This window comes from Alosa sapidissima, chromosome 3 (assembly GCF_018492685.1).
Source record: "Alosa sapidissima isolate fAloSap1 chromosome 3, fAloSap1.pri, whole genome shotgun sequence".
Classification (NCBI taxonomy): Eukaryota; Metazoa; Chordata; class Actinopteri; order Clupeiformes; family Clupeidae; genus Alosa; species Alosa sapidissima.
In genome coordinates, this window is record NC_055959.1 from 25,168,918 (window position 1) to 25,184,121 (window position 15,204).

General features: G+C 42.9%; 2 protein-coding genes across 10 annotated transcripts in view; both read right to left on the bottom strand.

The window, feature by feature from the left end:
- Window positions 1-4,466, bottom strand: part of srebf1 (sterol regulatory element binding transcription factor 1) — a 36,438-nt gene extending 31,972 nt beyond the window's left edge. For all 7 annotated transcript variants that reach the window (XM_042087444.1, XM_042087443.1, XM_042087440.1 and 4 more), the window contains exons 1-2: window positions 4,119-4,466; window positions 1,355-1,915 (exon numbers count right to left, since the gene is read on the bottom strand). In XM_042087444.1, coding sequence (XP_041943378.1) covers window positions 1,355-1,915; window positions 4,119-4,224 — 667 coding nt within the window. In that variant the 5' untranslated portion in view covers window positions 4,225-4,466. The remainder of the gene's footprint in view (window positions 1-1,354; window positions 1,916-4,118) is intronic.
- Window positions 4,467-5,925: 1,459 nt separating this feature from the next.
- Window positions 5,926-15,204, bottom strand: part of LOC121706027 (TOM1-like protein 2) — a 26,017-nt gene continuing 16,738 nt past the window's right edge. The window contains exons 12-17 of one of the 3 annotated variants that reach the window (XM_042087465.1): window positions 14,753-14,879; window positions 13,880-13,955; window positions 12,352-12,417; window positions 9,932-9,991; window positions 9,205-9,238; window positions 5,926-8,934 (exon numbers count right to left, since the gene is read on the bottom strand). In XM_042087465.1, coding sequence (XP_041943399.1) covers window positions 8,777-8,934; window positions 9,205-9,238; window positions 9,932-9,991; window positions 12,352-12,417; window positions 13,880-13,955; window positions 14,753-14,879 — 521 coding nt within the window. In that variant the 3' untranslated portion in view covers window positions 5,926-8,776. The remainder of the gene's footprint in view (window positions 8,935-9,204; window positions 9,239-9,931; window positions 9,992-12,351; window positions 12,418-13,879; window positions 13,956-14,752; window positions 14,880-15,204) is intronic. The other 2 variants (XM_042087466.1, XM_042087467.1) reach the window with 2 other exon arrangements.

Consider the following 15,204-nt stretch of genomic DNA (forward strand, 5'->3'; position numbering starts at 1 on the left):
CTCTTACATAAGCATCACTGACATCACCACTACACTCTGGGTCACCTCTGCCACATCAACAGGTGATGTCAGTGTCAGATACACACACAGCCTATAGGTAAAACTGATCATGTGACTCCGCTGCCGTCTGCATATTGGTGGTGTGGTGTCTTCCAACTCTGCTAAGCTGTCAGGCCACAGTGTGGTGATGGCATGACGATGCCCACTTCAGGCGGTTAAGCTCACTAAATGCTCTTAATGAGACACTGAAGGTGGCCCAGGCTGGAGTGACACGAGTCTCTGGGCCTCCACTCACGACATCACATCTAAAACATAACAGTGGGGAGGTGCAAACACGCTACATCAACAATGTCAAGAGGGAGAGTTTTCAATCAAATATACTCTACCATCCCACCTTTCCACGTTTCCTATTCAGCCAATTTGGTCTCAAACATTTGGTAGAGAACTCTCACTTTCCAAAAGCCAGCAGCATCAGTCACTTGACTACTGGTGCAATGTCACAATAACACAGCCATCAAACTCATCCAGGCATATTTCAGTCAAGGCAGTTTGTTTGCGCCAGACAACTTATGTAAAGAAAGCATTGCATTAACATTCAGCAAAGTGCATGTCATTCCCAAAAAAGGAGAGATTGAAACTTTACTAATGGAGGCTAAAAATTACAATCTGCTCGAGATTAGGATCAAGCTCATTTCAGCCAAATTTAAAGCTGCAATGTCCGAAAGGCCACTGAAATACATAACAGGCCAAAGCCATTAATTCATAAATTAACTTCCTCAAATCACCATGGAGGATGATTAGAGGATTTTAATGTGCACATAATACTGGCTAAATTGTTCAGGTCAGCCCTGAAGTGAGAAGCAATTATCTGGGGAAAAACATCTGATCTGACCCCTAGCTCTTGGGGTAAAAAACACTAAATAACCCATGTTACAATACACTGTAGACACAGTAATGTAGTGCTTCCTTTAACTCACTTTTGGGACTTTTTCTTTCAATACTTGCTGGGAAAAAAAATCAATACTTTCTGCCTTGATTGACATTGGCACATTCCAAAACTAGAGAGGTACCGCACAGAAAGTTCAACTGGGTATATTTCAAGCTTTCTTTAATCTTAAACCTGAATGAGTCACTCTCTTCTTGCCAGGCGTGTCCATCCATCACACTCCATCACCCCCCCCAATGACTGACAACAGAGGCTACTTATACACTTTCCAGCCAAAATAATTACTGGAGCCCTGCACCCTTCTCTTCTTTGTAATTCAGCTGAGTTACAGGAATATAGAAACCCCCCGACCAACCCGACCAACCCAAACCGACCCAAAACGACCCAACCCTCCACGGCCCTCCTCACCTTGGTATGCAGCCTGGCTAGTGTAGACCAGCTGCTGCTGCTGCTGCTGCTGCTGCTGCTGCGGTTGTGGTTGTGGTTGTTGCTGGGGGCTTGAGGGAGAACTGAAGAGGGCTTGGGGGTTAGGGGGACTGTAGGTCGTCGTCTTCCCCACGAGCAAGGGGCCAGGAGCGGGCAGTGGTGCGGGCGCACTGGCAGGCTGGATCTGAAGAGTTGCCGCCTGCTTTGGTCGCACGGCTGTTGGGGCAGGTGCCGGGGCCACCTGGGCCAGCGGGGACTGCTGGAAGGTGTGCGGCTGGAAGAGCTTGTCTGGGGAGGTGGAACTGCGCGAGATGGGGGGCCCAAGCAGGGCGTCCAGGTGGGGGCTGCTGCTCAGGATGGAGGAGGTGGTGGAGGTGGTGGACGAGGAGGGGGCTGCGGACGAGGGGGCAGGGGCCGGCAGAGCGGCGCCGGTGAGGGACAGTGCCGGAGGGTCCGGGGCAAGGGGGGGCCCTGAACCAAACTGCGGGTGGTCGAACAGGCTGCCAAACTCCATGTCCTGGTTGTTGATGAGCTGAAGCATATCTACAACAGAAGATTAAAGGTGATCTTAGTGAACAACGACACAGACTCTTAAAGACTCCAGTGTTTCCCATACATTAATTCATTTGTGGCGGCCCACCACAATATCAACATTGACCACCAAACAATGATTTTCCATGTTGTACTATTTAAATTGGATGGAATTCTTTCATTGTAGAGCTATGTGCACCTTTGCACAGACTCTCCTTGTGTCTGTCTGTCGAACCTACATGCACGTTTAAATAAAATATTAACAATCATGCAAAGCATAGAAGATGACTGGCTAAATTGTGCTTCAATCTGGTTAGCATCATAACCCCGCTGCACTAATTTGTTAAAAACTTTTGCATCCAAGTTAATTCCACCATTAACACCACAAATAGAATTCAATTTTGTGGGAAACACTGGACTCCTACACAAACAAGGTGCTCAGATGAAATACCTATGAAGACACATGCAGTCTACCACAGCAAATAAACCAGTATATTAACATGAACTATACTGTAGTAATGATGACATGCCATGGGGTATTGATGTCTTAACTACAATACAGGAGAAGTCATACCTTAGAGTGCTTTACATGAAACAGGTAGGAAACATGACATGCTGCTCCCCTGAGAACTGTTGAACAGTTTCATGGTTTAACTCAAGGAAATTACCACTTATGACCATGGTCACTAGCTCTCTCTGATAACTGACATTTTTCTGGACAACATTCATGTAATAAGCCAGCCCCCAGACACATTCATGACTACCTGTAGCAACAAGAATATCTTACACAAAATTGAAATGGCACGTTTAAACAAAAGCCAATAGAGCACTGAATAAGCCTATCTGTGGAACAAAATGACTGGTCAGAAATGTTTTGAAATGTGGGTACAAACTAATTTAAATTGGACTGACGAGCATGAACTGATGTAGGTGACCAATGGAAAGATGATGGTATAATGGAAGACATTTCATTATTGTGTGTACTACTAATAATATGACTGACATCGACCTTGTCTACTTTTCACTCACAGCATTTTCACTATAACTACACATGATGTATAACATGGTGTATACCTGTTTTCTATTCTGATCATGATCATTTGTGAGATATACAGTCAAATATTAAAATGCCAAAAATGTCTTTATTTTTCTTAACCAAATTTCAAGCTACCTCCTAATGGAAAGATAAAAACTAATTGGGGAAATATACTATTCGTGCCGAAACATGGCAACCGGGAATTTGTAAACCAGTGTTTTGTATGAGGTGATCGCTCTAGACCAATGAGAGGCGACTATGGCGCCTTGCTATGCGGACCAGCCCCTAAGAAAAGGGAGGTGGGAAGCGCGCGTTAACAGCTCGAGCAGACGAGGTTACTATCGGCCACTGGCGTCGTACTCAACACGAGGTTACTCGCGGTCACACTACAGTAGGCCACACAGAGAAGTCAATGCAGAATTCAACGTGTAACTTGTTACCCACTAAAATCTACTTTTATGACACACACAGGTAATCGTATAAATAGTTAGGAAGCACTAAATTTATAGTATGCACATTTATTATTTTCAAAATATATTGTGATAAACCCAAAAAGAATCGTTTATACAAGTTGAAGGGGGCGGGGCAGTGTCAAAATCACAACTCCGAGGCATTCATGAACGATAAATGTATCACACAAAACAGTTACCTACCGTATGTAACTCATAACGTTAGTTACAGTGGCAATTCGTGTGTAAAAAAGTGTGCCAACTGACTCACTTTGCCATGCTAACTAGTCTCTAACTTCGCTGGCGTTTATCGTCAAGTTACCTAAACCAGTACAGTGACTAACGTAAACTAGCCAGCTAATGAGAGAAACAGTCCCACAGCCTGTGTATGGACTAGCAGCTAGTGCATGTAAAGTCACATGTAGATCCTGACAGTCTATTAATGTTACCATGGTGTTATGGTACTCCCTTTAAACTAAGGGATATAGTAAGGGGTATATTCATAAGATCCAAGTCAATCAACACAAAAGTCGGCACGGTGGCTGACATGCAAACAAAGAATAGCTATTTTATGGTAGTTAGTTACCAGATTAAACTATTCAGATTGCTTTAGGTCTTTTGGCATGCAAAATCACGCTAACACTGACATTCGTATAGCAGGTCTGCTAGCTAGCAAACTAGCTTCCAACTTTTCAAAAGATGGGCTGTCAAAGAAAATTTAGTTACATACCATCAATATCGTTCAGAAGAGCTGTGTCAATATCACTGGGATCATGCAGTGATAGACTTGGATCCAAATGATCCAGCGAGGGATCGTCAAACGACAAGGTATTCATGTTTTACAGTTCCAAAACAGCGTTAGCCAACAAGCTGACTCAGTCACAAATCCAAGGTTTATGCCATACAATAATCCACGTAACGTTATTGCGATTAAAAATTATGCTGACATTTCGGAACACATGCTAAGACGTCCTATAACGTGTTAGAGAAATACATGGGTGACATCAAAGTTGTTGTTGATCTGTCAACTATCTGTCCTTTGCCATCTCCATTCCTGCTAGCTATCACACAAGGGAAACTTGTCTAAACAGAGAGTTGAAAGAGTGCACTAGCATGATTACGCGCAGGGGGCAGGCAAACCCAAGAGGCCTGTGACGTGGTGACAGACATCGGTATTAACCAATCAACGTACACTTCACGCTGCAAATGCTTCCGATACGAAGATGGACTGAAAACACAGCGGCATGCTATGCTAGACAAAAGGCTTTTTCTGTCTTATGTATTATATGTTAACGATTCCATATTCTCCTCTACAGTTATTCACAACTCTGCAACGCACGACAACAATTAACACTGCACACGTTTGTTAGTTTCGATCTGCGGTGTAGTTATATCAAATGTATTTCGTTTTGTGAGATATCACGGTTGTGTTGTCAGGCAAATTATTGACAAATTGAGTTATACGAATTTCGTTCGTAATTTTTATTTTGGAAGACAACTAAAACAGGCTTTGTCGTTTCAATGCGGTAGTTTGTTTACAAAGTTTTTGGTTTCTCCCCAAAACGTGGTAAAGCCCACTGTAGGCTTGTCTTCGGGATCCAATCACTGATGGGCAGGGGGAGGGACTACTTATTCAGGTTTGTCTGACTTGCAAAGGTGACTCCGCCCGTAGAACCAGAAGAACTAACCAATGAAAACTGGGAAACGGAGTGGGGTGATATGACATCACAAATGTGACTCCCGTGATTACATCATTCTCCTAGAATAATAAACCTACAACAATTTATTTTAAAGAGGATTTTCTTTACTGCTGAGAGTAAAGTAGTGTACACTGCAAACCATATGTCTATTGCAGCAGCAATTTCTAAGTGAAGATTTTACCAGTATTGTGATAGGCATTCATGATTCCTCATTAAACATGAGACCTTGCGATTAAGATAAGTAAAAAAAACGAAGGTGAAGTGGGTCAGTGACCGGGAGTAGCCCAGCAGAGAACACTGCGGCTGCCGATGAAATACATTAGCCTAGGCTGTCAGCATGCGACCTTTGTTTGCAGATAGTCTCGACTGTCACGGGCTTGTTTGAACTAAACGCTATACAAACGATGCTGAGGGAAAGTAGAAACATTTGAGCACTCCTTCAGGCGGTCAACGGGACAACCTCATTCCTCTTATAGGCTTGTAGTAAGGCTACCATTTATGTTTAGAACACATTAGGCTATGTATTGTAGTTTTCATTTCGTAGTTAGATTAATTTAAAATGAAAAAAGAAGGGTAGGCTACACTTTTTGAACAGGAACTCAGGAACAGATGTCAGATGCCTCTTCGTAATGTCCGTGTCTGTTGTGGTAATGTTCAGGCCTAATTTGACCAGTTGCTGTCCCAGATACATGACAACTAGGAGATTCATGCAATATTGCTCCATATTGCATCAGACGCCGTGGCCACCACGGAAGTAACAGTCGGTGGCATTCTCCCACTCCCCTAATAGTTAACGCGCGCACACTCAGCCACAGAGAGAGAGAGAGATAGCAGTCACACATTGCTAGTGTTTTATTGGAGTTAAGCATGGGTCAGACAGTTGAAAGTCTCACTTGAGCAATAGCATCCATTGTAAGGATCTTAAACAAACCTCTACAACATCTCTGAGTAATATCAGGGCCTCAGATGTCGAAACAGCATTTTGGAACCTTCTAGAATCCCACATAAAAGTCCCTACTTGTCAAGACAGTTTATCAGGCTTGCATTCTTTTGCAGAAATTACTGAGGTTATTACACTGAACACACTTAAAATGTTGAGGTACATCTGTAGGCACACACACACTCACCCATACAAAAAAAAGTAAAAGAAAACACACACACACACAAATTCAGCAATCAATGGGTATGTAAAATTTACCAGAAAAAAAGGACTTACAATCTTCTCATTCTCCATACCTCATCTGAAGACACTTAACTCACACAGATGGAAAAAGCACTGGAAAACTGCCTTGCTTAAAATAAACAATTTACAGAGAGCCTATATTGATTTAAGTGTTGCTCACATGACTAAAAATCACAGAACAGAAATAATAATAATCTGACACATTAAAACATGAATCCATAGGACAGATGATTTAACACATTAAGACTTGATGTCACATCAGTAACATCATTAGTAAATATAAGATAAGTGATTGCCACCTCAGCCACAAGCGGATATTATCAGATATAATTACTTAGTTATAAGTTTCTTTCCTTTACAATACATCTTTTTAAAATAGTTTTTAGCTGCTGCTGGTCTAATGTCCGAGTAAATACAATGTCACTAAAGAGCAGTGTTAAATTGTATTGATCACAGGATGCTTTTTTAAAGGTATGTCTATGCCATCTTTTTAAAGTTGTGAGGAGTTGCACATATTTCCACACTGGGCTCTAGCACAGCTAACCTCGACTATTAGGGTTAACTGCTCTTTGTTGTTCAGGTAAGACTCTGGTTGCTGCTAACTTTACTCAATATAATTATTCATAAATCAAAACTATGGTCATATGAAATGGTTAACATAATTGATGGCGTTTAAGTAGTTAACTCCAGCTGAGCAAAGCTTTGGGATTCATTGAAGGAGGGGCATTGGAATCAGGTGTGTGGGAAAACACTCACCCCTGTTTTAGGAATCACTTGCATCATCTTGCATTGCATACCACAAAAACATAAAAATCAAACATCAGAAGTACACATACTAGAGTAACCAATAATCGCAGTTAGCTAAAGTTCAAACAGTTCAGCGTATTATACATAATTTCTATACATTTGTAACGTATACATATTGATACAAATTTTACAGTAACCATTAAGCCATTAAGTCAGTCAAAAACATGTTCAGACTATACAAGTGAAGTTTATAAAATAAATTCAGTGCTAGATTTGTTTCTTTTTTGTATCAGTTACTGTTATGTTTTGTCTCTTATTTTAGTAAACTAATATGAACTAGATTCAGACTGCCCTTGTATAAATGTTTTCTTTTAGATGATTTGGAACTGTGCTAGAATGAAGGGACAAGTCTAAAAATCAAAGTGCAATCAAAAGTTATCAATGTTGCTCTTCCATCGAATACGAAACATCACACTGTAATATAACACAACTCTAGAGCAACATCTCTATCATTGTCAAATGTGCTTAAGACTTTTCTTTAGATCTGTAGGATTTAAAGTGAAAGGAAACACTATGAGGAATTCTTGATACTTGGATTCTTAACCTGGCTTGTCAACTTTGACCTTATATGGTAATGGCAACTGAGGCCAAAGTGAAAGTCTGGGCATGTGTCTGTCAGATTCCAACAGGATTTACTGGCATCTGACAGAAAAAAAGTCTCGGACTCTGGTTATGTCTCCGGTGAATTGCATGACTTCCCCGCTATGTCCCTCTTCTGAGAGCTAAGCTAAAGCAGTCTAGACTCTTTGGTCTGCTTTTTGTTTACTTGTTTGTACTCATTTGTTGTTAATCAGTAAGGACCATGTTCATCAGTTGAGATGTCTACTCCTTGCCCAGAGGGACACCCAGTGAGAGTGAAAGGGTGAAAAGTCTTTGAAAGCGACTTTTGGGTCTCTTCCACACATTCCCTTTTTTTTAGAAAAATGCCAACATAGCCTGGCTCCATTCTCACATTGTGACAGAATAGGGAGACACAGATTCAGCCACAACTCGTATGCCAGTGGACAGAAAGAAAGAGAAAGAACAAAAGAACAAAGAGAGACTGACAGAAGAGAGAGAAGGAATGTTGGGAGGATACAGGGGGAAAAAGTTAAGATTAAATCAAATTCAAAATTATATTTGTGGGGCCATAGCTCATCATGGTCGGGCATTAGTGCAAGTAATTTATAAGAGACAAAAGTAACGCTCATCAAACATGGATGCGGTTACCAAGAGTCCTCCCTCCCCCTTTTCCCAACGTAAGCGTTCATCTGGGACAGGCTGTGTCTCGGGGGGGTGGGTTCTCTGTGATGCTACCAGCTGGGGAGGCAGAGTTAGGATGTTAGCTTTAACAGGAGGCCCTCAACACCCAGCTCCACTCACAGTGTTATGTGCTTTTACTTCATCTCACGGGACAACATGGAGACCCGATGCAAGGCGACAGGGACGCGTTACCCTATTGTGTGTGATTGGAAACACTTGGCTGCTGAAGACTTTGCAGATCACTTGTGGCTAACGGCAGCGAGCACCCAGCACCCAGCAGTGTCAGGCAGACAGACTGGGGAAGCGACTTGACAGCAGGACACACGTGCTGAGGTGGAACCAAGGTCTGTATGACTGCAGCACAGAGAGAGGAGAAGAAGCAGGGATGGGGAGAGACCCAGGAGCAGAGGGGAGAGAGAGAGAGAGAGAGAGAGAGGATGGGCCAATTGAGGGTCTCTACAAAGCAAACAGGGCATCTTCCGTCCGCTCGGCCTTCCTGCGGCCCGTGCTGCTGCTGGTGGTGGCGCTGACGGGGGGGCCGGGCTCTCCGCTGGGGACGCATGGTAAGACCGAGTCGCCCACCATGGCCCTTTCCTCCAGGAATTTGTCAAACTCTGTGGAAGGCGATAGACAGAAAGAGGGTGTGTACAAATCACATACGGCAAGGCCCCCAAGACCTTTCATTATTATGATCCCTTATGATAGTAATAGACCCTGATTCACACAATATAGTGCCAACTTTTTAACAAGGAAGACAGGTCCTCTACAAAATTCTACACTTTAAAGACAACAGAATATGATTCCTTGTGTAATCAGTGCATATGTTTTAGTTATTTAGAGATAATAAGGCAGTGGTAGAGTGAGTGCCTCTCTCTGAGTCCTACCTTCACTCGTCACTCCTTCCTCCTTGTCACCTTTCTGTATGTCAGAGAGAATAGGGAGATTGTTATTTGATTGGTTCAATCAACAGATGCATCCCAATGATTTCAAAACCACAAAGCGTAAGTGTGGAGTGTTGCCTCCAAACTCAAACATGGTTGTCCTTCAATGTGACCGAAACGCTCCCGTTACCTACCACTCCCGCTGGAAAACAAACACAGGTCCATGTCTGTCAGCGGCAGGAATACTCGGGCTTCTGTCTCCGTTTGGACACAACATAGCTGGGAAAGACCTTAGGCCAGGCACGTGCTGTGCATTAGCTAATGTTTACTCTGACCACCGCACCCACACCCATTCCCACCATTGTACACTCTGTGTGGTCTTCTTTTCTCAGAGATTACACAGTCCAATGCACCCCAATCACCTGCACTATCAATGGGATATTCCTGTATCCATTACCAAAGTGTTACCCTGATCAAACAACTTGTTAATATACTAGTATATTGTGGTATAAGGAGCATTGGGATGATGCCTGATTAGTGCAATGGAAAAGTGATTTTACTTAAAGAGCATTGAATGGGAAATGTTTTGGATGAAGAGGCAAAAAGAACTTAAACTGGTTAATCTGTGAGGTGGGTGTGAAATGTTGTTACCATGGTGGAAAAAAAAAAGTGAGCAAGAAAAATAAAGGGAGAGAGCATGAAGAAAATCAAGGAAAAAAAGAAGTCTCACCACATCAGCACAGAGCCACTCCTCAATGTCATCCATGACAGAGGACTGCGAGACGGGAATCTAAGGAGCAAAGCGCCATGGACAACCCCCGCAGGCCGGAGAAAGCCACAAGAATATAAACAACAACAAAACAACAACAACCCCAAAGAAAGACAACAAGAACACAACAGAAACACAAAAAGAGGGGGGGGGGATATCACCAGAATGTCTTGAGAACAAAGCAATGACAACAAAAAAACTGAACCAAAAAGAAAAAAACTGTTTTGAAAGAGCAAAACCATACACGCTCAAACCACACAAGCACACACACACACTCACACATACGCATATATGGGCCCGGCATGTCATGCAGAGGCTGTGAAGATGAGAGGAAAAGGGAAATGGCTGCGGAGAGTGAGCGCGTGTGTGTGTGTGTGTGTGTGTGTGTGTGTGTGTGTCTGTCTGCTCGTGCACACACAGAGTGCAAAGAGGAAGAGCGACCGACAGACAGACAGAGAGACGGAGAGAGAGAATATGTGCAAAAGAGACATGGCAGAAAAGGTTTGTGTGTTTGAACGCAAGTGCATCCAATGCAGCCAAAAAGGGCTCTTATTCCTTAAATCACCTGAGTGGAGCCTTGAGAGCAGAAAGTAAAGTGAAAGAGCAGAAGGATAGTGAGTGAGTGTGAAAAGAGATCTGCCATTAGATTGTTCTGTGTTCTGCCATTGGGTATTCAAACCAAATCTGAGTGAGGTCAGACTTGCTGACACATTGTTTTAACTCTCCCAACTGTCCAATTTGTTAAATACAAAGGGCTAGCATGTGCTAATACAAGAATGCAAATCCTGCATGTGTATGTGAGCTGTGTATTTCTGAGAAAGTATTCTTTGTGAATTCCTGAAAGAATATTCCTCCTGTATTCCTTAAAATGTATACCTTGTGAATTCCTTAAAAATGATCATAGTTATTGTCCCAAATCAACTGTTCATAAAATGCAAAAACAGACAGGTATTATAAACTAAGAGCTTAGAAGTTACTAAAAGGTTATGTTGTGAATGACACTACACTTAATGTTAATGAGGTTAGATCATGTCACTATTCTACATTTACTTTTAAATAGGTCAGTTTATGAACATTAAAGTAATACTCTCAAATGTTACCTTCTAGATTAGTGCCAGAGGAGGATTCTCCTGCTACACAACTAAAAATGTGAACATACCTTAACTGGAAGATACCAAATACAAAGCGCATTTGTACCAAGTCTCCCTATTAATCAAAACGATCAGAAGCTAAATAGAAGCCATTGTGTATATATCCTTTGTCAGCAACAGGTGTATACTAGATCCAGCTCAGTGTGTGTTCCAGTTGTGTGGCAGGAGTCTCCACACCAGTTAGAGATGACGTCATGGGTAACTCTTAAGAGTTAGTGGTAACCGTTAGCTGCTGGCTATGCCAGCTCTAGTTAATGTTTTCTTTAGTTTAACGGTTCACTCAAATTACTTTCGCTTTTTTTTTTCTTTTTTTTTTTTAAGAAATGAAAGTCCCAGCTTGTCCCGGAGAGAACAAGCGAGCCTTTGCATTGTTCACATGGTGCAATAATACAGTGGAGAGGTGAGGATGGGTCCCCTAACCCCAACAGTACAAGGGACAGCACATTACTCAAGAGAGCCAGAGAAGAGCCAAGCAAGATTTCCATTTGAGTTATTATCTCTGTAAAAATCATCTGAGGGTAACCAAAGCATCTGAAGGTAATAACAGAATAGAAACGAAAGTAAGAATATTTCGCGTCAGCTATGAGGCAGTACGCAGACTTCAACTTATACAGCACTTGTGTTAAGCTAGCACACTAAGCAGAACACATTTCTCAGACTCTAGGATTTTTAGGCTCTGGGATGTCAATATCTGACTAGACGACATGAGCAAACCTTAACTGATGAATTCTGAGTCATTAAATGGGTTCTCAGTTTATTTCAGGATTTCCAGAGCTGGTTTCCACATACACCATTATACTGGACTTGATGTAGCATGACGCACTTTACCAAAGAGCTTCACAATACCACCTAGGGTGTGATTACAGTAATATGTAGGAAATGCAGCGCTGCATTGTGCAACAGAGGTCTGCAGTCTCTCCACATGGTGTGACTGGCCGAGAGGCTCTCCCTTGGTGCTCTCCCTGGGGCAGCCTGGCTCTCCCCACCTGGCTCTCCCCTGCGCACCCACCCCGCGCGCTGCTCCGCCGTGAGACTGGGACTCTGGATTAGGCCTACGTTAGGCTCTCCCTTGTACTGCCCGGGGCTGAGGTTAGGTGAGTTCATGGTGGTGGAGGTGATGGGAAGGGGTCAGTGAAGGCTTAGGGAAGGTGACATGATGGTGTCCAGGGTGGAATGGAGAATGGAGGGGGGCATGGGGGGGGGGGGGGGGGTTACTGGTGAAACTCTCACCATTCCTTGGGTGATGAGCCAGCTGTCTATGGGCTCCATCTCTGCGCTATCATCTTTATCCCTCAGCTGAATCAACAACAGAGAACACCTTACACATGTGAGACCACACACCCATACAAACCCTCCCCAACAGTCCTGTAGCACAGGATACAGCTCCACTTATACCAGACACCATAGACAAAATGAAGGCTATGCACATCTTCACAACTGCACAAAGACAATAAAAGGAGCGCTATTTCAAATGGGAGGGGTTCAGTCAAAGGAATCAAATTGGTAACTGATGTTTAAACTGATGCAAGCTGACCTTTGATCCATGAGGTGAATACTGTACCAGTGTGCTTCCAACCTGGCATGGACTTCATGAACTACTAATCAGGCACATGATATCAGAAACCACCAGACTGGGCACTTGGCACAGCGAATGAATATTGCCCTTGTAAGTGTGTGTGTGTGTGTGTGTGTGTATGTTCTAAGAGTTGTTTTATGTTAGTCTTGTTTTATTGAGGCTTTTTCAAAGATTCTTTTGAACTCATTGAACTATACAGTCTTTACCACAACAGCTTCATTGCATTTCAATTTCTCCAGTAAGACTACATGGGCAAAGACATAAGACTTCATGCCTAAGAAAGCTGAATTCCGTTCAGTATTCTGTATTAAGCTTGTTTTGCAGCATTCAATGTTATTTTCATGGTCTGATTACAGCTTTCAACACTGACAGGCATGCCTGTCAAACTCTCTGGTGCCTATGACAAAAGCCTGGTCTAATGAATAAAGACAGACCTACCTTTCTAATGAGAACCCAATGAGTTTCCAAATCACTACTACTGAGAAATCATATGTGGTTCAATAAGAAACATTTTCCCATCTATGTTTAATAGATCTGAACCACTTTACACCCAACAGGCTACTATAGTCTGAGGCTGTACTTGCCCCAAAAAGCTATTTATAGCAAAGGCAAGATGACCACCTGAATTACTCAATAGAGGCTCAGGACAGTTCACACTCTGAGACTGATCAAGCAAATATATTCATTGATCACAAACTAAGAAAACAAAGAAATTACCATAAGGATCAAATCAACCTCAGTGCTATGGGAATGAGGGTAGACTGTAGACTGGGATACAACTTTCTCAATGGCAGTTAGAGACGCTTGAAAAAGAAGCTTGACAAAAAACAAGACCAAGAAATTTGGCAAAAGTTCACAGCCAATGATAAATTTTCCCAAGTTGAAGAGCAACTCTTTTGAATTATTTGGGCTAGGCATCTTCCAAAGCCATGCTGAATGGATAGATTTAGAAGCTTCAACTATTTCAGTCCTGTTGGACTTAGAGAAGTTAGTTACTGCTTGAGTTCATGTGTGTTTCTGTGTGGAATCAGAAGTTAGTTCACAGGAAGGACCCCTCACATGCAGAGAACCCCACCCTGGAGGCCCAAACGCACTGGTGTCGGAACCACAGGAATAACATACCGCAGACGGCCCACTCCAAATACAGACACTACATATCCCAGCATGCTTTCCTGAACTCACCCCAGCTGTGTTCTGCTGTCTGACGTCCAGGGCAGAGGCCAAGCCTCCAAGCGCCTGGGGATCTTCATACGTCATGCTATAGAGGAGAAGGAGGGAGGACGTTGGTCAGAAGGCCATCACCATGGGTAGAAATGCTAAATCATTACAAGCCATGGCATTTTAATAGCCAAATAAGTACTAAGCTGTTCTTTTTTTGTATAGGTTGCAATTCCTGGGTCACTTTTGAGTGCTGTAGGCTAGCTGGAACTGCCCACCTTAATGAACTATGCTAAGCTATGCCAACCGTGGGTGCTTATCTAACTCTGGGGGAAACATTAAATAAGCTCATTTCCAAAATGTCGGCATGTTCTTTTAAGTTTGGATTTTTCTCTTCAAGCAGACAAATGTGTGGAGTGACAGTTCAACTTTTACATTACATTACATTACATTACATTACATTTAGCAGACACTTCTTGACCAAAGTGACTTACATATGTCAGCTATATTACAAGGGATCACATTGTCCCCGGAGCAACTTGGGGTTAAGTGCCTTGCTCAAGGGCACAACGGTGGAAGCCGGGAATTGAACCGACAACTTTCAGGCTACTACACGCTAACCCAGCTCCTTAACCACTACACTACCAACTTCAACTTGAAACACATTGTGGGTTTTAGAGCATATTAGACAACGATCAACATCGGAAAGGAAACATCAATGGCTCCATACACTGTATTCTGTACTTTCTGTGTATTGATTATCAGAAGTTGGATGGCTATGGTAGGGTTTAATGGGACACGCCGCTGATGTGGTGTTTGATCTGTACTGTTGAAAGAGAGGGCGTACAGGTAGAGGAATGGACTTTGGTGATTTTGCTGGTCGGAGGAGGTTCGTACTTTTTGCGCTGCTCTGCCAGGGAGCTGCCTCTGGTGTGGGCAAACATGTCAAAATCATCCTGCTGCTGCTGAGGAGGGGCACTGGTCAGAGTGCTCAGGGTCCCACTCACACTGTCTGAGCCCATGTCTAGAGAGAGAGAGAGAGAGAGAAAAAGACAGAGAGAGAGAGAAAGACAGAGAGAGCGAGAGAGAGAAAGAGAGCGAGAGAGAGAAAGAGAGAGAAAGACAGAGAGAGAAAGAGCGAGAAAGACAGAGAGAGAAAGACAGAGAGAGAAAGAGAGAGAAAGAGAGAGAGCGAGAGAAAGACAGAGAGAGAGAAAGACAGAGAGAGCGAGAGAGTGAGAATATAATAAATATATATTACAAATGTCAACTCCTATAAATAAAGCACATCCATATGCTGTCGCACACCTACCGGTACATATCAGTATGCATATGCGCCTAAAGGCTGA